Below are 24670 nucleotides of genomic sequence, written 5' to 3'. Positions count from 1 at the left end.
CTTAGAGAAGGTTCTGGCAGGTCTGGTGTTTAAACATACACGACGGATGAAGGATCTGAAGGATCTAGTCCTCACGGACCTAGAGACCGTCCGACCCCAAGAAAAAAAGGAAACAAGTGTCCATATATGCTGTTGAACGTCCAGGTGAAACCTGTGCCGGCGGTTCTTAGCCTCCTGAACCTTGGCGTCAACATTTGGAACAAACTTACCTGCCCCTGCGATTCTTTAACCCTCTGTGCAAGGGTCCGATCCAAAAACAAAGGCCAAAGAGTAAAGGGGACGCCCGTCTCCACATGAACCCCAAGCTGCATCGAGTCAGGAGGTACCTCTGAGTCCGGGCACATTGTCCCATAGCGCCACCATCAGGAACAACCGCTGTTAACGGAGACTGGTTGGACTGGTTGGAGGTTCGGACCCTCGGCTGAAGGACCATTCAAAGATTACCGCACAAAAGCTGGATAATCTGAGGCTGATTCATAATCTCGGGCTTAGGTTTCCTTCAGACCGCTGTTTGGAATTCATGGAAAACAAAGGTGAACAAGCTCACCGGCTTCCAAAATGTTGTTTGCTAATTCATCTGAAACTAAACAAGCCCACGTGCCACTCGGAGAACGGAGTATTTCTACCTGGGGGCGAATAAAACCCTGAAGTTGGTTGTCCGTGACGCCCGGAGTGGGTGAAGGGTTGTACCTCCCTATGTGAACCCCTGCGATCGATCCAGGATGAACCCTGTCTTCTGCCCCGTGACAACTGGAATAGGCTACGCCTCCTCTTCCAACATCTCCCAGGACACTATATTCCCATTAGGAGGACCATCTGATGGATGGGGGTGGGTTGGGGGCACGGAGAAACCCTTACCCTCAGAACCCATTAGTGGTTCCCCACGAGTCGGTGCTTTATATCTGACAGAACGTTCTCAAGATAGCGCACCAAGGTGAAACGGAGGAGGAGCAGCTGGGCTTGGCGTTCATTAAGAATGCAGATATATTTATTTTGTCCATGAAGATGAAGAGAATGACGGGAGGGTTTCGATCTGCAGGCGGTATCGCGGTTTGTTTTACGGCCTCCGTCAGCGTTTGGGATTGACCACAACGGTTTACTCCTACGAAACCCGAAGTGCACAGCTGAGAAGAACAGGTTGGAATGAAAAAGAAAGGAAAAATGATAAAACCGCAGTGCTCATCAAGGTATCTGGTACCGCGGGTCCTCGTAGTAACTTGCCTTATACAGCGCGTACATTTACCGGCTATTTGCTACGTCCTACCGGCGTTAGCCTGCCGTCGTGGATTTGGTTGGGGAACGATCTAGAACAAGAAGGAGTTGGGCGTTTGCTCCTCACGGTGGCTTCAGCTCGCCGCTAGCCCTCCCCTGCCCCCAGCTAACCTTTTCCTCGGCGAGCCGCCAGCAGTCATCTTAGCTAATTTGTTGCGTAATGAACTCGGACCTGCACCCGCTGGAACCGACCATAAGGACAAATGCCAGACACCCGCAGGACCTTCAGGGAGAGTCCAGGCTTGATTATCTGGTAAGGAAATCCAAAGCCTGCAGGAAAGCTGAGGAGACGCTCAGACCTGATAAGAGGTGTTGAAGGTCCCGCAGAAATTGCCGGAGAAGAACTGACAAACCCAGAAAAGGAGCGGCGTGGCTGCTGAACTGTTAGCGTGAGCGCTTATCGGGTGGAAGCGGCTTCGGATGTAGACGGGAACACCGGCTCTTCGAGGGCCATCTTAGCGCAGACGGGTTTCATTATGCAATTAGCGGCGTGACCTAATCGCACCGCTCCACCCGCCGCTGGACATCCGGGCCCTGCTTCCGGCCCACGTCTGCAGAAGAGGGTGGAGGCGAAGACAAACAATCCATTCCTCTCCACGCAAACACAATGTGGGAAGGCTAAGCCGCCGCGGCCTAATGACCGGGCCTCGGCTGAGATACCCGGTATGCTTCCTCTCGCATCTCGCCGCTGCCGACAAACTCCGAGGACAAGAGGTTCCAGCAGACGACGACGTTGAACTTGTGTCGTGGAAGAACCGGAGGTCAGGCTGGTGTCACCGTTAGCCGGGTAAATTTGGCCTCCAGTCAAAGGACAAGAGGCTAAATGAGTTGTCGTCTTCTTCTTTCCCTTCCCTTCAGGGACCACCTCCTCCATCTAACCCCGTTCTCTGTATCCTCTTCTCTACCCCCAGCTAGCTTTGTGTCCTCCATCCATAAACCTCCTCTCTGGTCTTCCTCTAGACCTCCTGGCCGGCAGCTCCAACCTCAACATCCTTCTACCCGGAGCGTCACCATCCCTCCTCTGTCCACGACCCAACCATCTCAGGTCTTATTACCAGAACATCTAACATACCTGTCCCCCCTCTGATGGACTCATTCCCGGTCCCACTCGTCCTCGTCACCCTCAAAGAGAACCTCAACGTCTTCATCTCCGCCGCCTCCGGCTCTGGTTCCTGTGGTCTCGGCAATGCCGCTGTCGCCGAACCACTCAACATCACCGGTCTCACCACTGTCTTCTCCTTACCGATGCTCTTCTATCACCCCTGACACGTTTCCCCAGCCGCTCCAACCCTCTTGAACGTTTCTTCACCTCTTCTCCACACTCTCCATTGCTCTGGACTGTTGACCTTAAGTACTTAAAATCCTCCACCTTCTTTATCCCCACTCCCTGTAGCCTCGCCGCTCCTCTCGGGTTCCTCTAATTCCCGCACAAGGCTGAATTAGAGTGAATAGTTGGATGTCCCTCGATGACGTGTGACTGAGAGGGCGAATGGCTGTCGGTCTCCGTATGTTGTTCCTTCAAGATAAATAAAGCTGTTCTTGTTCTTATTCTAATGTGGCCCTGCGATCCATCCAGGGTGAACCCAGCCACTCGCCCAATGGATACCGGGATAGGCGGTAGCCTCCCAAGGTACCTTAGCGCAGGATAGCTGGTACGGATAATGAATGAATGAATGAACTAGTCAACCACTTCACGGTTGATTCGGGCTCGTCCCGTCGAGTTCCGAGAGGCGGGGATCTGATAAGAACGGCGCCACGGCTTCGCCTGAGGCTGAGCGCCATCTTTAATCAGAGGTCATTGTGTTCCGCTCAGTGGCTACAAACACATAAAAGCAGGTAGAGGAAGTGGTCAATCACACGGCCATCGGGGTCTTATTGGCCACCAGAATGAACTCCAGCCAAAATATTGTTCTCCCTCGGCGCTATCTGCTTCCATCTCGCCGACTTTCATAGAAACTGTGGCTTCCTGTTCTTGGGTGTTGGCCGCCACATAAGTACAACATCCCCCCCGTCTGCAAAAATAATCCCAAGGACTTTGTGTGAAGAAAAAGCGGGACAGAAATACATCTGCTCTGGCAAGGAGGAGCTTCCCTCCTATTGAAGACCGGCAGGCTACCCTTCGGGGCGACAGGGGACTCCGAAGGGACTCCTCCCCAGAGGTTCCTCTGCTGGACCTAAAACAATGACCCCCTCCCGCTCCGCCGCCAGCCGCCCACGGTCATACCCGACCGCGGAGACAAAAAGATGGCTAATCGCAATGACAATTCGAGGCCTGTTGTTTTGCTCTTCCAGAAGCAGAGCTTCTTCAACAATGAGTTGGTGCCCCTCCTGGCTACCTCCTCCTCTCTGGACCAGATAAATACTACTATGGAGAGCGTTAACTAGCAATTACGCTAGTCAGTCGATCCCGAGTCTGTCCGCGACAACAAAAGTCCACCTGGATGAGGTTTCCAGAGACACCTGTCCAGAATGCGGGGACCAAAACGATCCCGACGGGCTCTCGGCCTCAGGAGCTCCTGATTGATTGAGGAGGCGAGGAGGGAGGTGATTGGGAAGTCGCTTCTGCTGAACCGGTGGCCGCCGGCGTGATGCATCACAGGGAATTAAGAGGCCTCTACCCGACACACAACTCCTTCCTGTCAAGCGTCCGGGGGTGATGCAGACAAATGGACCTCATGGCCTGCGGAGACCGAGCCCACGTGCACGCCGCATCCAGGAAGGAAAACCGGCCCGCTCCAAGCCCACAAATTCATTTTTTAAATAATTCAGTCTTCCTGCTGCTCTGGTTTTCTCACAAGATAAAAGGGGGTTGCAGCAGGAGGTAACAACAGCGGGAGGTACGAGGGCGGAGGGCGGAGGTGGAGCCGGGAGCCCACCTGAGGTGAACCACAGGTGAGCTTCGCTGAAGGAATGAGAAACAGAAGACACTCGCAGCTTGACGTCTCCATAAAATGCCTCCCGACATCATCCGTTCGTTGAAAACCAAAGGTGTTGGAACTTCACCTTCACCGCCTCCAGACGCCTGGACCCAAATTGTAACCGAAGGTGAAGAAGCAGCCCTAACTGTTCCTGGCACCTCTAGATGGCAGCCAACCGCTCATGGTTCATCTATGAGGAGAGGAAATTTCCTACAAGGAATTAATGAAGTATAATTAAAAAAGAAATAAAGCACGAATTAAACCGGACCACTAAAGTAAGTTCAGACGAGCTACCAGTCACAGTTGACCGACGCAGCAACTTCAAATGTTCCTTAAAAAACGTAAAAGCGTCTTCAAAAGTCCGAATCTTCCTGTGATGGCAACTGGAGTTGAATTTCTTCACTTGAAGACGTTTCACCCTCATCAGAGAAGCTTCTCCAGTTCAGCTCAAAGGAAGTACAAGGCAACCTGGACGGACTCAGCAAGTACCAATGCGGTTTTGTCCTTCACAAGGCCTCGGACACGGGGGAAACAGGGTGATACTTCAGCCCTGTTTATAGTCTTCCATCAGATCTCCATCCTATCAGGTCCAGTCCATCTCACACTTCTTCTTTTTCCGTTAAGCACAAAGAAGATACTCTGCTAGCTAGCGTTCCCATGTGGGAGGCCACATCCTGCTCGGCTCGAGGGCGGGTGCAGGGGGTTTGAAGTGCAGGTCAGTGTTCTAAGGACTAGAGAAAAGGGTTCAAGCACTTCAGGGCTTCTTCTGGAAGTGGAACTCAGGTCGCCCCGTCAAAGCAAAGCCTGCAGGGCCTTCGTCCACCTCCCGGCGGAGGGGGGGGGTCGGACGGGTGGCGGTTCGCTCTGGGGTCAACTAGAACAACACAAGAGGGTTCCCCGTGCCGGTCCTGGAACCCACTCGGCGTCTGAGAACACTTCATTTCCTGCTGGGCGTTTCCACAGGAAACCAATACAAACACTGTAGCGCACACACTCACACTCACAAAAGGCAAGAAACAAAGAGTGAGGAGCTTCTTTGTCTCCCAGGATCACGGCATGGAATGTTCTCATATTCCCCCCCCGACAGCCATACAGTCGCCGAGCTTCTTTAAAGTCAAGTGGTTCTCATTCAAGAAGGTCAGCAGGGAGCAGGTCTCCTCCTACTTCATAACCTCCAGGGGGCAGCGCTCCTCCTGTCGGGCGCCATGACAACATGGCAGGGAGGGGTGTTGCTTTTTATCCTGCTCAGAGGGCAAGGAGGCGGCGGCCGGAGCCGTCTCTCAATCGTCCGACCTTAAGAGTTCGCGATGAAGCTGCTGACTGCTCTCACACTTCGGGAGAACCTGGGGAGAACCCGAGCAGGAGAACCTGGAGGGAACCCAGGGTTCTTTGTACCTTCAGTGGACAGACGCCGGGGCAGATGCCATACGTGAAGATGAGGTAGTCGTCAAAGTTGACCGACATAGTCACCAAAGATGAAGAAGTAGTCCTTCGAGACCCAAAGGAGACAAGATTGATATTTCAGGAGTCTTTCTCCGTCCGGTCAGGTCCAGTCCATCTGGCACTAATGCCAGAGGGGTTGTTTGGGGCTTCGGGCCAATGGGAGAACCTGTAATGAACTTGCCATGGCAGGAAGTCCACACTGGAAAGCCCTCGCCTACGGTGCATCACTTCCTTTTCGGAGTTAAAAATAACAATTGTGAGACCATCGGGTTGTAATGGCCCCTTTCCTGACTGAACCCCCGGGTTACCATGGAGACCAAACTAGTTCAGCCATTTCTATGATGAAATGCCGACGATTGTCACTTCTAGAAGCATTTTCTTGTTGATTGAAGAAAGGATTCTGAGAGTTACGCTTCTCCGGGGTTCCGGCGTCTTTGTGGTCCAAATTGTTCCCAAGGAACAGCAGAGAAAAAGGAAAGTTTCCTCAGATACTTTGGCTTCCTGTCGTGAGATACCTGCAGAGACAAAACACCCTCGGCAGCAGCAACTGCGAATACATCAAAGTGTACATGTCTCATAGCCAGACTCCTCTCTGAGGCTGGATCACACCTCTGGGGTTGAACCTTCGGCCCTCCTGAAGCTACAGTTCCATCTAGACCGGGTCCGATCGTACGTTCTGGGAAAAGAACCTCTGATCTGAAATGAAGTCAAACATACAAAGATGTTTTTCTCTAGAACGCCAAATGTCTCCTAGGGTCGTCCTTCAGGAGCTTTATTTAAACCCAGGAATGTACAGTATCTTCAGAGACAGTGGGAGGGGGCTACCCTTACACCTGCGACCAGGCGGGGTATTTCCTTTCACTCGTTTGGTGAGTACACTGGTACTCCGGTTGGTTGGTAGTACTAATTTTTGGGAGTACTTCCAATCCGGATGCCAGAAGACAGGAGGTCTTCTGGAATCTTCCTGAGAATCTCCAGCCCTGACGGACAGACCGCCCACCCGAGGGGCAGGGCTTATCGCCTCTTGTTACTTCAGGAGGAGGAGGGACATCTGAGCCTGGAGGAAGGGCAGTGTATCCAAAACTAAGGTGTGCATGTTCACACCTGGACTTGGTGTTTGATTGATTCTCCTTCTCCTGAGCCCTCCAGAAAAAATACCCCCCAAAAAAATACCCTCCTAAGACTACCCAAAGGCACTACCCATAAAGTACTGCATCACAAAGAGGAGCGGCTTCACAGGAGGTGCTTCAGGCCGTCCTCCTGCGAAGGCGGCATTAGAAGCTCACCTGAATACGACCAGTAGGGATCGGCCGCCCTCGGCGCCCTCGGCACGCCGGCGGCCCAGTGACGGTTGATCCGGGCCCGGGGTGGACGACCCCCTGGTGACACTGTGGAGAAGAAGAGGAACAAGGTTAGAAAACAAGCCCTGTGGAACCACAGTCCACCGGTGGGGTTCTAGACGCAAATACGCAGAACCACAGGTATCTGAGAAGACTCACAGTCCACCGCTGGACCAGGACATAAGCCCTGAGTCTACAGACGGCACCGTAATATATCATCCACCCATGTTATGCAGAACATGTTGGTTCCCCTCCTTCAGGTTCCAGGTTCTAGATCAGTTCCGGTTCCTCAGATGGGTCCAAACTTTTGTTTATCTGAATATCTGACCGCACCTGTGGACTCCAGTTTCAAAACAAGGCGTCACTTGGACGACTCGCTGAGTCCAGTTTGAGGTCCGCTGGTCTTCAGCGGCGCTGGTTTTAGGAAACGACCCTCATCCTTATGGTTTGTTTGAGGCGTCGACGCACAAAAGGGAATTTACCGATGCAGTTTAGCAAATGTTCTGTTCCTTTATCAACATGCAGCTGACAACACGCCTGGAAGGAGCGCAGGTGAATTAAAGCGCGCGCACACACACACACACACACACACACACACACACACACACACACACACACACACACACACACACTGATTTACGTCAAAGTCATAAAAGTGCCACTGACTTTGTCCATAAAACCCTAAATAGATTAAATGAAAATTAACATTCTGACGGAGAGAGCGAGTTGGCAAGAAGCTTGAAGAGGAGGCCTGGAGATATTTACATCCCATAATATGAATGGATGATTGACAGGGCGGACAGACTGATCGTACAGGTCAATCAAAGAGCATCCAAAGGAGAGGTCACAGATTGAGGAGCGCAGAAGAGCCAAAGGTAGGCAGGTTCATGATGAAGAACAAGAAGGTCTCAGCCTCAGACGGGAACATCAAGGGTTAACCCTGACTGTCCACTCATGGACCAAGAGGGGACAGGAGGTCCCGACCTCCAAACATCTAGTGTGTCCTGTTAGAAGGAACCTTGAGTCTGCGGATGGCGACTCTCCAGCCGCAATCCCAACGGGTAAGGACTACCACGGTTTCTACTACCTGTAGTACCTGGACAGGTACTACAGATAGCAGTACTGTACACTCCAGTACCCCATACTCCAGGTTCCTCCCGGAGGTTCGTCTCAAGCCGCTCCTCTCCACTCCGCCAGGAAGTCAAGACAACCGGATCGACCCTGACCAAGAGTTGCACCACCGCTGATTGAATTAACTCAGTCCTCCGTCCGGACCAGAAAGAGTTTCCACGGAGGTGGAGAAAAAACTATTATAGGATGGACTATATTTTCAGACACTATGATCAGACCCCCTCGCCCACATTAGCCATCTCTATTTCTAGTTCCAAGTCCATTCCAGATCATCAGAACAAACAACCTGTACCTTCTTGGAAAATAAGAAACTATTGATTTATCCGATCTTGAAGAAACCCCCTCCAGCTCCCCTTGCCTCCCCCTGGTTCCCTCTTCCTCCCCCCTGCTCCCCGTCGCGGTATGAGTCACTTGCATGCTGAGTTTCTCCAAATCAAACTCCTGTCTGGGAGCGAGGGTGAAGTCATAAACGGCTGCTGTGTCGCCGACAGCTCTGTCAATTCGCCGTGGAGGGAAAACAGCATGGGTGGCGAGGAGGGGGGCTCAGGGAGGAGACCGGCAGGATATGAGTCGGAGGGGGGGCTGCTGGAGGTGGGGGGTTCCATCTTTGATCAGACGACACAGGAGACGGCGGCACGTCAACACCAGACCTCCTCCGCCAGTGGCGGTATCTCTGATGGAGGCGGACAGACGACGCCGGCGGAGGTGGGCGGGACCAGACGAGGGGCGGGGACGGGTGCCACGACTCCCGGACGGCGTGAAGGAACCTCGGACAGAGGGGATTGTAGGTGTCCGAACCAACGACCCCGTTTTAAATGGCACCCCGACAAGTTCCTTTGGTACTATCTGACCAGACGCCTGGACCCAAACAGTAACCGAAGATGAAGAAGTAGCCCTAACTGTTCCTGGCACCTCTAGATGGCAGGAACCTCGGACAGAGGGGATTGTAAGTGTCCAAACCAACAACCCCATTTTAGATGGTACCCCGACAAGTTCCTTTGGTACTATCTGACCAGGCGCTGTCAGTGCCAACGCTAACATTTTTTGCTCTTATTTAGAAAAGTGTCTGGGAGCAGCGACACCGGAAGTAGCCTGGGGAGGAGGAGCCTGACAGGCGAAGAACCAGCCGGGAACCCGGATCATCGGGTCCCGAGATGTACTGTGCCCACGTTTGTCCAATCGGCGCCCAAGAACACGAAGTTCTCCTTGGGGCGGGCGGAGAAGCTGCGGGATGCTCTTCTGAACCTTCTCCACTGTGATAAGCACTCGGGCGGTCTGCAAAGCAGCAGAGCAGACATCTCCTTTGACTCTCTAATCTGAACTTCACCGTGAGCCGTCCCCTGGATCCGAGAAGATGTCACTCGGGAGAATTTTCCCTCTCGACATCTTTCAGGAGACAGAATGTCTGTCAGGCCAGCGGGAAGCAGGCTTGGAAACCCTCCCCTTGTTCTTCAGAACCCTAGAGGGTGATCTCCACCGCCAAGCCCTGCTCTCTGTTCCATAACATCAGCCTCCACGGCAATGGAGGTCCCCCGAGAGCCCTTGGAAAACAGCAGCCTAACAACAGGGGCGCAGACAGCGCCAGGTGGCAATGAAATATCAGCCTCGGCGGAGCTTCTGAGTCACGTCTCAGGGCCCGGAGTTCAAGGAGAGCAGCTGGGACCGAGCGGGGAACCTCGAAGAACCTTCAAAAACCCTCACCCAACGAGAGGGGCCTCCGTGGGCCGGCTCCGGCAGAGGGTGGGCCCATCGTCATGGTGACGGAAACCCAACCGAATGTCCACGGGGACGAGACAAAGGCGCCTCATTATCACCTTGACCACAGACAGTACACAGAGTACCACAGAAGGGTGGCCTAAAAGGATCAAGATGAGCCTGGGCGACTGACGAGAAGGCAGTGCGACCCACAGTACGGCACAGAGTACGACAGTTTGTGCTGCTGCTGACATTCGACCACTGATGAGGTCGTATCTTGGGTTCGATATTACATGTTCATCAGGGTTTGACTGGAACGTCGTGTCTCCAGATGGTTCTCGCGCAAATGTCGGCGACAAAGAAGGACCTTTCATGGGAGTTACCGGGCGCAGATGAAATGATCAAGACCAGGTAGATCGAGGATCGAGACATTCTGTCTGTGGTTCTGATTTTTGTCCTTGTCCCCTCAACAAAATAATATCCTACACCTTTGCTCGGAACCAGATCTGGGTTCTGACACCTTAGAACCCCAGATCTGGGGCTGTCCGATCTGCGTCCTGGTGCCGTTGCTCCAGAGAGGAACCGGTCCTGACAGAGAGGCGGGTTCCAGGAACCCCTGCAGAACCCAGAGTTCTAGGAAACAGAAAGGACCAGGTTGGAGTCCCGTGGTTCTGGTAAGAAAAAAAAATATTACCAGCAGAGATCAGGTTGGTGTCCTGTGATTCCCCGTCAAAAGAAAACAAGCACTGTGCATGTTTGCGGTTCCCTCTGGGCCGCCTCTTCCCAGAACTCTGGAGAACAGAGGAGACGTTGGAGGCTCACCACCAACAACTTTGATCTGCAGATTGGGTTCTGACCCCTCCCTCGGAAGACTCTCATTGGCCCCTCGGACCCCGAAGCCTCCCCGCGGTCCAATCAGGAAAGGGAAGTTGGGGTCGGCTCGAAGGGTCATTTGGGACACATGAAGACCTCATCGGCACAGCTGATCGCAATGGCTAGACGAGGAGGCGGGGCTTAATCCGAACTGGACAGCAGTCCACCATCTAAGCGGTTGCCTTCTACTTCGTACCAAGGGACAATTTAGAGACTGTTCTTGGACGGTGGCAAGAGATTCCGCAGCGACCGGACAACCGAGCCTGAACCGCGGCGGACTGACAGTGGACGTCAGGCCTGGGGGACGACACCTACGTGGAGATACATGCCGGTCAGGAAAACGGCGGTGCACAGGGGTCTTTGAAGGCACAGAGGCTTGTGGACTGCCGGCGGGGGTCCCCCCTCCCGCCTCTTGAACCGCTCTTTGAAGTTGTTCTACATCAATACCAAGGCTGAATTTAGAAACCATAAATGAACCAGCAGAACCTTCTTATCTGTCACTTTGACTTCAATGGCGCTCCATAAATAACGTTCAGCGAGAATTCCGGGACATCGGGATACTGTAGTACTCGGATACCGCGAGGAGTAAGTAATACAAGTACACAGGTTCCCGCCCGACTCGAGGAGAACCGCGGATCGGATCTCGGGAGTCGGATTTTTGATTTTTACTAAAACGAGGCCGTGATCAGCGTTAACAGGCTTAAAGATCTGGAAACGTTCTGGATTCTGGAACATCACCACCTCCCTGGTTGTCCTCTGCAGAACCGAGGAGAACTTGGAAGAGGGGCGGGACAGGAACCTTGATGTCGGACGAGACCAGATCAGACCGGATGATCTCGGACCAGAGCCTGCGAGGGAACGGGAACCCTTCCGTGTTCGGTCGGGTACTAATCGCTCGCTCTCTTGCCACCAGCGTCTGGAAGGTCTGAAGACCAAACTACTTTCCATCCCTCAATCATCTGCTCCTCCTGGTCATGTTAAACCACCGCGTGGAAAACACAGCAATGCAGAGAACCTATATTTAGAGGCTTCGTTGTTTGCAACCATGTGACGGTCCACCTCGCAGAAACGGTGTTCCCACGTCCGGTTCCAGAAGGACAATAATCCCGAGGATCCGCCATCGAGCTTTCTCGCTCCTCATCTTCTCGAATCTGTTGTTCTATTTCCATCCTGGATCCTCTCAGGCGAGGCGTGTCGATGCCACCTTTACGCTCCTTCATTTAAACCAACGCAAACGTCAGATCCCGACGGTTCTTCGCCCGCTGAAGGTGCCGTTTACCGGGACCGGCTTGCCGCCTACGCCAAGATGAGACTCCGGGGCATCTCATTGGTCCCGCGAGGCGGAACATGCTGCTAGCGGTTGCCCACGGCGACAGGCGGCACCTGTCGGGGAGGTGGAGGGAACTCTCCTCCGGGAAGTTGCCGCACCTTTGCTTTGCCACCAGACCTGATGGTGGAGGAACCCTGGAACCCCCGTGACTTTCCACGGGTTCCTGCGGGGACGGGACCTTCGGTAAAGTGACCCGAGTGGATTCTTTTTCCGCCGAGGACTCGCCGCTCGAAAAGGCCACAAGGAAAAAGGCCGTGGTATTCAAATCCCTGGTTAATTAGAGGTTCCTTGACAAGGAGGGTTGAAGAACCGAAACATCTGCGGCCTCCAGAGGGGAAGGTGTCAGAAGGATGGATAGGACCTTCTTTTTACGCCTCCGTCAGCGCCTTTCCTCCCTGAAAATCACCGGCGAACTCGAGGAAATGCCGAAATGTACGTTCTTGCTGAAGAACGTCGGGCTGTTTGGTATTTTTCACTCTGCAGAAAGAGCTGGTGTCCTGCTGGAACGGGTCTGGATGACGACCGGGTCTGATTCATGTCGGATTTTATCGAAGTGGCTCCAAATCACAACCCGGCTGTCTGATGACACTTTCCATGCGGAGCAGATCCGGACCACACGCTTGATGATCTCCAGAAACCTCAAACATTCCCCGAGAAGCAAGCGCTCGGAGACGGCGGCGAGGAAACGGTATTTGGCGACCGGGAGGCGGCGATTGCCCGGTTGCCCCTCGGGGACGAATAGTTTGGGACAGAGAGTGCGAAAGAAGCAGAGGAGGTACGAGGAGGTACTGCTAATATCAGTAGCGCTAACTGCTACATGCTAGTAATTCATGATACATGAATAACTTCAACAACAGCGGCGGCCGGCTGGCGAGAAGCTGCAGCAGATGAAGCCACAGGAAACCTGCGTCCAGAGAGCCTGAGACCTTTGCAGAAGAAGGAGGACGTGAATGCAGACCGGATAGGAAGAGTGGGAGGAGTGAGGGGTCAGCAGAGGGAGCATGTGGTAGCATACGAGGGGCTAAGCTAGCGCTAACTATCAGATACTCAAAGAGAAGGTGTCTGCACCCTGGATGGAGTTCTGAAGATGGTTCTACAGAAGAGAAACTCGTTACCTGAACGCTCCGGCCCTTTTTTTGCTTTCATGGACTCCGAGGAGCGCAAGTAGCCCTGCGGGCATGGAGATCTGACTGGGTGGTGAAGTTCTAGAAGTTCTTCAAGATAAGAAGACGCCTTCAGGGTCCTGGTCGACCCTGACGGACATTTAATCGACGTTCCTCTGCGAACAGAAGAATCCGCGGTGGAGTATTTCTGTTGGCGTGAGGAAGGTCTCCACTAATCGCCATCATAATTCAGCCTGGAGCTCAGAGGTGCTGAGTGGATCCACAGCAGGAAAAGGCGCCTGAAGGGTCCATTGTTTCCAGTCTCGGTAGGGGGCAAGAGCAGGGGGAGGGGGGCAAAACAGCGGGGCTGTAAATAAAGCTGATGTGGTCTGGTGGTGCGGCAAAGAGGTGGACAGCCGAGGGGAGGAGGACATTTACCGATGGGTCCGAGTCCTCAAGTCCAGCAAAGAACGTCCTTCAGAGCACCCTGGACGTCCATCACACACTGTCAGCAGGAGTGTGTTACACCTGTGTGTGTGTGTGTGTGTGTGTGTGTGTGAAGTGGCCCTGAGTCGTTGCTAAATGATTAAAAAGCTGAAGTCAAGCAGGGGAGGTTTCCGTCCTTCGTCTCGAAAACTCTTCTTCACTTGGACTTGCTCCTCTCTACTCTGGTTTTCAGACATAGCCGCCACCGCTACACACACACACACACACACACACACACACACACACACACACACACGGCAGGATGAGTGTTGGTGTGTGTGTGTGTGACGCACTACTCCGCAGGCGGGAATTAAAATTTGGAACGACGCCGGCGCCGTTCAGACGAGCCCCTCCTCTTCTAATTGAAGGCAAAGAAGCAGTCGCCATGGTACCTTCCATTTCTGTGAGTACTAGAACGTGTTCGTCCAATCAGAACTCTGGAAAGGCGACTACAGCTTAAACCACACCCACTCCCACGGTTTTTCGGGAAAAGTCGCATTCCCAAGAATAAAGTGTTCCTCCAAAACTTGAGAGGCTCTGGGTCAAACAAGTAGTCCCTGCAGCAGCTTCGAGCCCGGATGCTCCTGATGTGAAGGTGTTGAGGAACCTTGCTGAGCAGACCGTGAATGGACTTCCAAGATCGCAAGGGGGTTTTGGATCTAAACCTGTTCGGTAGAAGTAGGCCAGGGTGGGCTGAAAGGTCATGACCTGGAGTGCCCATCTGACCCCGGGGGTACAGCAGTCAATGGAACTGGGTCAAGATGAACTAAAAGGTCATGACTTGAAGTGTCCATCTGACCCGAGTGGTGGTGGTGGTGGTGGGGTCCTGTCAGTAGAACTGGGTCAACAGAACCAGCTAATCACCTGCTCTTTTATAAAAATACTGCCAAACCAAATGGCCTAGGAGTACACATGGATAGCAACAAGGACCATTGAAGTATTTCTCAAGGTAAAGATATGGGACATTGTTCAGAGCCCTCCTTGCCACCACCGCCCCCCGACCCCGGTCTGAGTTTGGATCCTGATGAGGGGGAACCACCAGAGCAGGTCTGTGTTGCCGCGAACAGAATAGAAGGAAGTGGGACGACAAACAAGGAACAGGCTTTGAAGGGCCGGGGGATCTGGAGTACCGTAAGCACTGCGAGACACCACACGTCCTCGTTGGTTCACTCAAGAGTACCGCCATACTCTAACTAACCGCTACCGTACGCAGAGACCTTCAAATGCAGAGTAGTTACAAAAATTGCATGTATTAGTACTTTGAAGGATCTACGCGAGTATTGTTGGCGGGGGTCCACCGGGTCCAGATTCTGTTGGGACTCCAACACCGATTACATCCCGTAATTCACCATGGAGCTCCAATTACCACGTCCTGCTGGCAGAGTGAACATTTCACGGAGCCGCCGGCGGACTGAGGAGTCTCAACACACACACACACACACACACACAAAGATTTGCTTTGTTGCCTTTCAGTCAGAAGCATAAAGTACCTTTCACAATCAGTGATTGTGGTAATAAAGGAGAGTAACTAATGCGTTTTCCGGTTGCCATGGTGACGGCGGCGCAATGCCGGATACCTCCGGAGGGCGCGGTTTTAATCAGCAGCGGTATTCGACGACACGGAGGGACCGAGGTGGTGGAGAAGGAGAAAAACGCTGAGGAGGTTTCATGCAAACTCTGGGACTCTCCTAGAAGAGTCCCTGAAGACCTGCTTCTGTTTCTGGCAAAGTGAAGCTACATGGCAACGAGGGGGCGAATGGTTGTATGTCCACCGGAGGTGCGAATGAGGGCGAACGTTGTATGTCTTTGTGACACGTGAGTGACTGGTAGGAAGTGTGATGGACAAGTCCTGGGTGAAGCATACCTCGCAACCAATGACAGCTAGGATAGCTTCCAACCCCTCGGCGACCCTGAGTTCATGAATGAATGTTTGTTTTGACCTCCATTCCAAAATTCTGGACAACCTCTATCACCAGACATACCTCAAATGCTATGTTCCAGGGTATGGACAGGAAGGAAATGTCAAAGAGGACAGCAGTGTCCTACAGCGCCACCAAGTGGAAGGCAGCCAACAGCCTTCTGAAGTCTGCGATCACATGGAAACCCACTGTTGTTTGAGTGGGGAACAAGTCTGGATGTCCAAGACCGAAGTGGAGAACGAGGGTGGACGGTGTTTGCTGTTCGGTTTGTGGCCCGCAAGCTCCCGTAGGCCACATCCTGTCAATGTCAGCTTACAAAAGACAAAAAGACCTCTTCTCAGCCCTCGATCGTACGGAAGGTCAGCGGAGAAACGACTAGGAATCAGACAACAGCCGAAGAAGAGGAGGAGAAGCAGCCCTGACCTCTGACCCCGATGCAGCAAGAATGACTTCATGCAATAAAAGAAGTTGCAGAAAATCATCACATGTCTGGACTATACAGAAGGTTCTGGTTAGGCATGACAGGAGAGTAAAAGTACTGCTACAAATATACAGACTGGAAATACTTGAACAGTTTTTGGGGTAGCAGAAGTGAAAGTAAAAACTGTTTCTGTCACCTCAAAAAAAAAAAAATCCCACATCTAAAATCCCCCAAAAATAGTGCTTTTCTACTGACAGGGTTAAGAAAGTAGTGCACAAAGTACTGCAGTACACAACAAAACTACAAAACTCAAACTGCTTGACAGAAACATGAAAAAACAAAACAAACGCACTCGGATTTCTTGGCGCTTCGTGACCCGTCCTGATCGGAGGGAGGCCCCAAAAAAAGACGGCAGCAGGACACTGAACCGTCACCGCCACAGGAAGATAGCATCATATGTTATGCTTCTACAGGACAAGCGAACAGGAGAGTAATGCTGTATGTCCCTTTGGGGTGTGAATGACAGAGCGAATGGTTGTATGTCTTAGGATGAGAGTCAGTGGTTGGAAACCGGTATGATTGCGGTATGATTGAGAGCGTGAATGTTGTGCATCTCCATATGAGGGGCGAATGTTGTATGTCTCTATGAGGTCCAAATGTTGTATGTCTCTACTAGGTGTGAATGAGAGAGTGAATGGTTAAATCTCTCTGTAGGACATGTGAATGAGGCAGTGAATGATGTATTTCTCCGTATGAGGTACAAGGTGTATGTCTCTGCAAGGGCCAAATGTTGCATGTCTCTAGGAGGTGCTAATGAGGGAGTGAATGTCGTATGCTTCCATATGAGGGGTGAATGTTGTATGTCTCCATGAGGTCAAAATGTTGTATGTCTCTACAGGGTTCATATATTGTATGTCTCTACAAGGTGCGAATGTTGTATGTCTCTATGAGGTCCAAAAGTTGTATGTCTCTACTAGGTGTGAATGAGAGAGTGAATGGCGAATGTTGTATGTCCCTGTGAGGAGTGAATAAGTGAGTGAATGTTGTACGCCTCCATATGAGGTGCAAATGTTGTATGTCTCTATGAGGTTTGAACCTTGTATGTCTCTTTGAGGTCCAAATATTGTATGTCTCTACAAGATACAAAAGTTGTATGGCTCTATGAGGTCCAAATGTTGTGTGTCTCTTTGAGGTGTGAATGAGAGACTGAATGGTTATATCTCTCTATAGGACGGGTGAATGAGGTGGTGAATGTTGTACATTTCCATATGAGGTGCCAATGTTGTGTCCCTACGAGGGGCAAATGTTGTATGTCCCTGTGAGGTGTGAATGAGTGAGTGAATGTTGTACGCCTCCATATGAGGTGCAAATGTTATATGTCTCTATGAGGTTTGACCCTTGTATGTCTCTATGAGGTGCAAAAGTTGTATGTCTCTATGAGGTTTGAACCTTGTATGTCTCTACAAGGTCCAAATGTTGTATGTCTCTACAAGATGCAAATGTTGTATGGCTCTATGAGGTCCAAATATTGTGTGTCTCTACTAGGTGTGAATGAGAGACTGAATGGTTATATCTCTCTATAGGACAGGTGAATGAGGTTGTGAATGTTGTTCATTTCCATATGAGGTGCCAACGTTGTGTCCCTACGAGGGGCAAATGTTGTATGTCCCTGTGAGGTGTGAATGAGTGAGTGAATGTTGTACGACACCATATGGGGTGCAAATGTTGTATGTCTCTATGAGGTTTGAACCTTGAATGTCTCTATGAGGTCCAAATGTTGTATGTCTCTACAAGATGCAAATGTTGTATGGCTCTATGAGGTCCAAATGTTGTATGTCTCTACAAGATGCAAATGTTGTATGGCTCTATGAGGTCCAAATGTTGTGTGTCTCTTCGAGGTGTGAATGAGAGACTGAATGGTTATATCTCTCTATAGGACAGGTGACTGAGGTTGTGAATGTTGTTTATTTCCATATGAGGTGCCAATGTTGTGTCCCTACGAGGGGCAAATGTTGTATGTCCCTGTGTGGTGTGAATGAGTAAGTGAATGTTGTACGCCTCCATATGAGGTTGAAATGTTGTATTTCTCTACAAGATGCAAATGTTGTATGTCCCTATGATGTCCAAATGTTGTATGTCCCTATGAGGTGCAAAAGTTGTATGTCTCTATGAGGTCCAAATGTTGTATGTCTCTGCAAGATGCAAATGTTGTATGGCTCTATGAGGTCCAAATGTTGTGTGTCTCTTCGAGGTGTGAATGAGAGACTGAATGGTTATATCTCTCTATAGGACAGGTGAATGCGGTGGTGAATGTTGTTCATTTCCATATGAGGTGCCAACGTTGTGTCCCTACAAGGGGCAAATGTTGTATGTCCCTGTGAGGTGTGAATGAGTGAGTGAATGTTGTACGCCTCCATATGAGGTGCAAAAGTTGTATGTCTCTATGAGCTCCGACTGTTGCATGTGTGTGAGCTATGGATGGTTATATCCTTCTATAGGACATGTGAATGAGTGACTGAATGTTGTGTCTATGAGATGTGAACATGTCTCTATTATGTCTCTAAAGGATATGTGACTAGGAGAGTAACGATGGAGTGACTGCTGACTGTCTCCATATAAGATGTGAATGTGTGAGTGAATGACCCTTCGTCTCGCCCGATGGCAGCCGAGAAGGACCGCAGAGTTGGCGGTACGTGAACGAATGAATGTCGAAGCACCAAAGTTCTCACGCTGATGTTCCTGTCTGTGCACGGGGACAAACTGAGAGGCGGATCAGACACAACTTCACGCTTCCTGCACCACAAAGACCAGGATCCGGGTTCACTCCCGATCCAGACCTCCAAGTCCTCCGTCTCCTCAGACCTGGAGCGCAGAACCAGAGGGGTTCTGGACGTCGGAACACAAACAGTTAAACTCTTTGTTTTGCCTCAGACCCAGAGCCAGGCGTGCATGCGTGTGTGTGTGTGTGTGTGTGTGTGTGTGTGTGTGTGTGTGTGTGTGTCAGGGGGCTACAAGTCGACGGAGCTGCAAACTGAGGACGTGGAGGCCTGGAACTGGGGGTTTGGGGGGGGGGGGGTGACTCAGAGAGGAACCATTCTTCTGTGTTACATCAGGGCTGTATGGGGGGTGAACGCTGCCGCACACACACACACACACACACACACACACACACACACACACACACACACACACACAGCTGGCTAATCGGTGTGTGTGTGTGTGTGTGTGTGTGTTTTGCTGGATGCCTTAACTGCTGCCAGAGTTTCAGGCAGGCAAACCTGGCCGTCACCTCTCGGCCCGTGATTGGCCGGCGGTTGTGATGTCAGACACTGGGAGGGCGGAGCTTGAATCAGCCAAAGAATCCAGAAAATCAGAAACACCAGCTGTTTATATCACACACACACACACACACACACACACACACACACACACACACACACACGTCCCCTGACGAATCCAAACTTCCAGTCACGTCCTCCTCCAGCCTCCACCTAAACTTCCTGCAGTCATCAGAGGAGGTGTTTAGTGTGTGTGTGTGTGTGTGTGTGTGTGTGTGTGTGTGTGTGTGTCGATCTGATCCAGATTTACCGATCAGGACGATCAGACGCCAATAACCGTCCAAAAACAGCGGCTACCACCGTGAGCTGATGACGTAACAACTACACTTCATTGGCGGTGCCCTCCTCCGCGCACGCACACGCACACGCACGCACCGTCCCGCACTGTGGCTTTAAGAAGCGGTGACGTCATCGCCATCAATTTGTCCTCATTTGCCGACAAAAAAAAAAAACAAAAAACGGTTTTTAATTGAAAACAACTTTGATCCGGGGCTTATTTTTGGACGTTCAACGACGTGCGTGTGCGCGCGTGCGTGTCACTCCTGCAAACCCCCCCCCGGGCACCGATCACCCTCCATACCTGCACACACACACACACACACACACACATACTAACAGCTGGCCGGATGCTCGGTTCTGCTCGAGAACCGGAACCGAGTCGCGGTCCACACACACACACACACACACACACACACACACACACACACACACACACACACACGAACTTCTTAAATCAGATCAGAGCGGGGGAGGAGGGGGGGGGGGGGGGAAGTGTGAAGAACCGAACCGTGATCTTCTCAAAACCGCACCAACTCGGTTCCGGTTCCGGTTCCGCTTCGGGTCCGTCCGAACGATCCGAACCGTGAAAACCCACCACCTCCTCCTGCTCTTTCAGAACCGGAACAAACAAACGGGTCCGGGTCCGGGTCCGGGTCACCTACCGGGTCGACAGGCGGCGGGTTCGGACGAGGCGACGACGAGCACGAAGGTTAAGATCCACCGGAAACTCGGTCCCCGTGATGCCCGCATGTCCGCCCGAGCATCCGGGGCGGCAAACTTTGGAGCCTCCGCTTCTTCTTCTTCTTCTTCTTCTTCTGGTTCTTCTTCTTCTGGTTCCTCCCGGGCGGAAGTCACGCCGCCCGTCCCGGAGCGCCGACGGTTCGGCTGGTAGTCGAGCTGCGGTCCGTCACGGACCGGGATCCGGTCCTCGCTTCCGGAAGGTCCCGGGAATCCGCGGCTCCGCTCCGCCGTGCTCGTAGCGGCTCTCCGGGCGGCCGCATCCCCCGAGGATCGATCCCTATCGGCTTCGGGCGGGCATTACCGATCGATCGGGCCGGAGGCGTCCCATCCTCCGGTCCAGGAAGTGCACTGCTCACGCACGTACCGAGATCCGGCTCCTGGTCCCGTCCTACCGGGACGGGCTGTGCGGGGCTGTGCGGGGCGGGGCGGGGCGGGGAATCCGGAGGGGAGGCGGAGCCCCCGCGGGGGCCCCGGGGATCTAGGGGGGCCCCCGGGGAACCGGACCCTGACGTCGCGCCTTCGGATCCCGGGTCCGGTTGACACCGGCGGATCACGTGGTCAGACGCGGGCTCCTGCGGGCGGGAAACCTGAGATCTGCGGCGACCCTCAAAAATGATTTAAAAACAATTTTCCATCTTCACTAGTTTCCTTCCCAAGAGATGATATAACATTTGCTTTTTACTTTTAGGCAACTAAAAAGATGAACTATGTGTCGGTGTTATTTTAAGCCTGGCCGAGTTCTTCATTCATAAAAACAGAATACAAAAGTCTTCCTCCAATTTCTTTATAAACTATTTTAAATTATATTTAAAAAAAAAAATCCTTAAAACTTATGGGAAAATCCCAAACCCAAAAAATATACAGTCTTATGTCTGAGATTCCTTGTGAACCACCAAGTTAAATACATATACATATAAATACATATTTTCCCCTTGCAGTTTTTATTAAATTTATTTATCTATCTGTGTATATAATTATTTTCTTTTACTTTCTTTTTCGTCTAGCATTAAACATTTCTCATAAAACCTCACAAACCAAAAAATAAAAAAAGGGGTTCTTCTGACCGAGGAGCCGCTCATTGTTTGGACTCGGGGTCATTTCCGGTCATGTGACCTGAAGGGGCGGGGCCAGCGGGTCAACACAACTCCACTTGTGTGGAGATAAACACACACACACACACACACACACACACACACACACACACATATATATATATACAGGACTGTCTCAGAAAATTAGAATATTGTGATAAAGTGCAATTAAAGAAAACAATATTACTTGTCCATGATATTCTTATATTTTGAGATTTTTGAGTTTTCTTAAGATGTAAGCCATAATCAGCAATATTAAAATGATAAAAGGCTTGCAATATTTAAGTCGATTTGTAATAAATCCAGAATGCGGGACATCTTTGTTTTTCTAATTGCATTAAACAGCAAAAATGACTTTTTCATGATATTCTAATATTTTGAGATAGGATTTTTGAGTTTTCTTAAGATGTAAGCCACAATCAGCAATATTAAAATAATAAAAGGCTTGCAATATTTCATTTGATTTGTAATGAATCCAAAATGTGAGACATTTTTTGTTTTTTTTTAATTGCATTACAGAAGATAAAGAACTTTATCACAATAATTTTCTGAGTCAGTCCCGTATTTTGGATGAACACAATAAATCTGTGTCGCCGGGGGAAACACAAAAATATACATAGATAAATCAAACAGTCATATAAAGAGTAAAATGACACAAAGCCAAATGTTTAAACACATTTTTCCAAAATGAAATGGGTTGGTAGCACCTTCGGGTCCTGAAGGCTGCTTCTGAAATCAGTTTGCTGTTCATCCGCTTCCTTTGGCGAAGATGACATTTTACAAAGAGCAGCACAAGGTGTACAAAAGAAACAAAATCGGTCTCCATCATAAAGAAAAATGTCCTTATCCTGCAGCTGCAGTGACAATCCAAGATAGAGACTCGTACATTTAACCAAAATAGTTGTGAGTAGAAGCAATAGTAAAATAAATATGTATACCACAGAAACCACAGGAGTCACCAATATCAACTCTAGATCTTTGCAACGGGATTTTTGCCGGGTTTGTGTTGTGTGAAATTTCATAAGAAACCCGTCTGCTTTATTGTTGAGGCAGAATTTGATAATAAATAATAATACATAGGATTTGTATAGCGCTTTTCATGGTACTCAAAGACGCTTTACAAGTCAACAATCACAATTTATCACCATATTTGATTCCAATTTCAATCCTTATAGAAAGAAGACCAAAATAACTGTAGGAACAGTTTTAGAGTCCAAATGTATTTTCATGGATTTTTGTCCTTTGTAACTTCCGCCCTCTGACATCCACCCTGTTTTAAAGTAAATAAAGTCACATTTAGCGACACATTTTAGCATTAAGCGTGGAGCCAGTACGTCCAGGATAGAAGATCAGGAGAAAACCTCATCATTATCATTTTTTTTAATACAGTTTTATGTTATTCATAAAGAACACCAGCGGCTGGAACGAATTCATTTGAACAGGAAATATAATTTGATACAGATCGCGAGTTCAGTCCACTGCTAAGTCCAGGTACGACGTTAAATGTGTATATTTGGTTTGTGACCCCCTGGTGTTTGTTGCTGCCGTCTTCCCGTCCCATCGCGGCTGAGCGAGCGTCCGGTTCTGAAAATAGATTTTAAAGCCGAGGTTTGCGCCACTTCCTGCGGCCGAAGCGGACAAAACTACGAATAGACGGGCCGGTGAGCGGAAACGGGAAACAGGAAGCTGCTCTCCTGCCATAAAGTCTGTCGCTAGGTTTTGTCCACGGACTTCTCATGCATAAAATCCAGGTCAGAGCGTGTCAGGGCCGATCCGGGCCGGCCCTCGGGCTGTCAATCATCCGGCAGTCCAGGTCTTCGGTGAACCTTCTCATCGTTTGACTGGAACTGGAGAACCTGGATGGAGAACCCATGGACACAGAAGGTCATGAGGACACGCCGGAGGTGCAGGCGGCCATGTTAAGACCGTCAGGCGTGTCGTGGAGGTGGTCGCTGCACGGCGATGGCTCATTATTGGAGATGCAGATGTCCGTCTGGTGGGAAAACATCCTGACCCATCCCAGCTGTGATTGGACGAGAGGCGGGACCAATCACAGGGCCACATACAGAGAGGTGCGATCATTCACGTGCCGGGACAATCCGGGGTCTCCATTGACCCTCCTGCATGGGTTTGGACCGTGGGAGGAACCCGGAGAACCCTGAGGAACCCCACGCAGACACGGGGAGAACATGGAGGCTCCACTCAGGAAGGAACAATGTGGGAATCCAACCAGGGACCTTCTGGCTCAGAGAAGAGGCGCTAGCTGCTAGCTCACAATAAAACATTCAAAGCATGGGTTCCACCCTTCCAGGGATGGAGAGTCCAGGTGAAGAACAGAACCTGCAGAGGTGTGTGTGTGTGTGTGTGTGCGTGTGTGTGTGTGTGTGTGTGTGTGTGTGTGTGTGTGTGTGTGACCACTTACCGGTCAGTGTGAGACACAGGAAAGCTTTTATCGACGTTGCGTAAGCACGGCTTGAACGGACCTGGACGGTGGGGATTCTCAGCCTTTCATTGTTCACTCGTCCGGCAAATGGCCTCATGACGTCGGCGAGAGCGTCCGGCGGGAACGCGCTAGCCGTTAGCCTCCTCAAGAGGTTAGCGATTAGCGCGCCGCCGATGATGTTAGCATTCACAGCGGGCCAAGCTAGTGTTGGAAGTGAGTGTTTCCTCTGCTAAAGCGATAAAAAAAGAAAAGCATTGAAGAAGGAGTGTCGAGGAGCAGGAAGGAGTGATGGAGGGTTCCGGCCTCCACCCCAGGCAGGAGGTAGAAAGGGTGGTTGGAGAGCCTCAGAGTCTCCGCCGGCGCTCAAATCACGGCTTGACGTAAAGACGCCGCTTCTAAACAAACCCTAAAGCAAATCCCATCCATTTCCAAACCATCTGGAGAAGTTCTGCTGGAGGTCTCCTCCTCACAGAGACCAAGATCGGCTTCCTTTATCACTCGACATGTGAGCGACGGGGTGGAGGGGCGGGGACACTTTCAGCCTTGTCGCCATGACAACACCTCAGTCCTCCACCCCTGGGTGAATGGTTGGACATGCAGCTAAGATGTTCAGGTTAAACCCCAACCCTCTGCTAACTGTCAGCAGGGATGGATGGATGGATGGATGGATGGATGGATGGATGGACAAACATATAAATGGATGTTGGATGAAAAGCTGGATGGTTTGATAGGCAGACAGATGGATTGACATTTCAATGGATGGACAAACAGAGAGGTGGATATTGGTTGCCCTGATGGATGGATGAACAGATGGATAGATCAATGGATAGGCAGATAGATGATTGAC

The 24670-nt window shown here is 51.0% G+C and overlaps 1 protein-coding gene across 2 annotated transcripts in view; it reads right to left on the bottom strand.

Annotated features, from left to right (window-relative positions):
• The window catches only part of ca16b (carbonic anhydrase XVI b), a 39811-nt gene extending 19144 nt beyond the window's left edge, over positions 1-20667 (bottom strand). For both annotated transcript variants that reach the window (XM_086168136.1, XM_086168137.1), the window contains exons 1-2: positions 20211-20667; positions 6920-7021 (exon numbers count right to left, since the gene is read on the bottom strand). In XM_086168136.1, the coding sequence (XP_086024262.1) occupies positions 6920-7021; positions 20211-20298 (190 nt within the window). In that variant the 5' untranslated portion in view covers positions 20299-20667. The remainder of the gene's footprint in view (positions 1-6919; positions 7022-20210) is intronic.
• Between the last annotated feature and the right edge of the window lie 4003 nt (positions 20668-24670).

The sequence above is a fragment of the Fistularia commersonii genome, chromosome 21 (assembly GCF_037954325.1).
Source record: "Fistularia commersonii isolate RoL2024-O1a breed Wild chromosome 21, RoL_Fcom_v1.0, whole genome shotgun sequence".
Classification (NCBI taxonomy): domain Eukaryota; kingdom Metazoa; phylum Chordata; class Actinopteri; order Syngnathiformes; family Fistulariidae; genus Fistularia; species Fistularia commersonii.
This window is presented reverse-complemented; position numbering and strand designations above follow the sequence as displayed.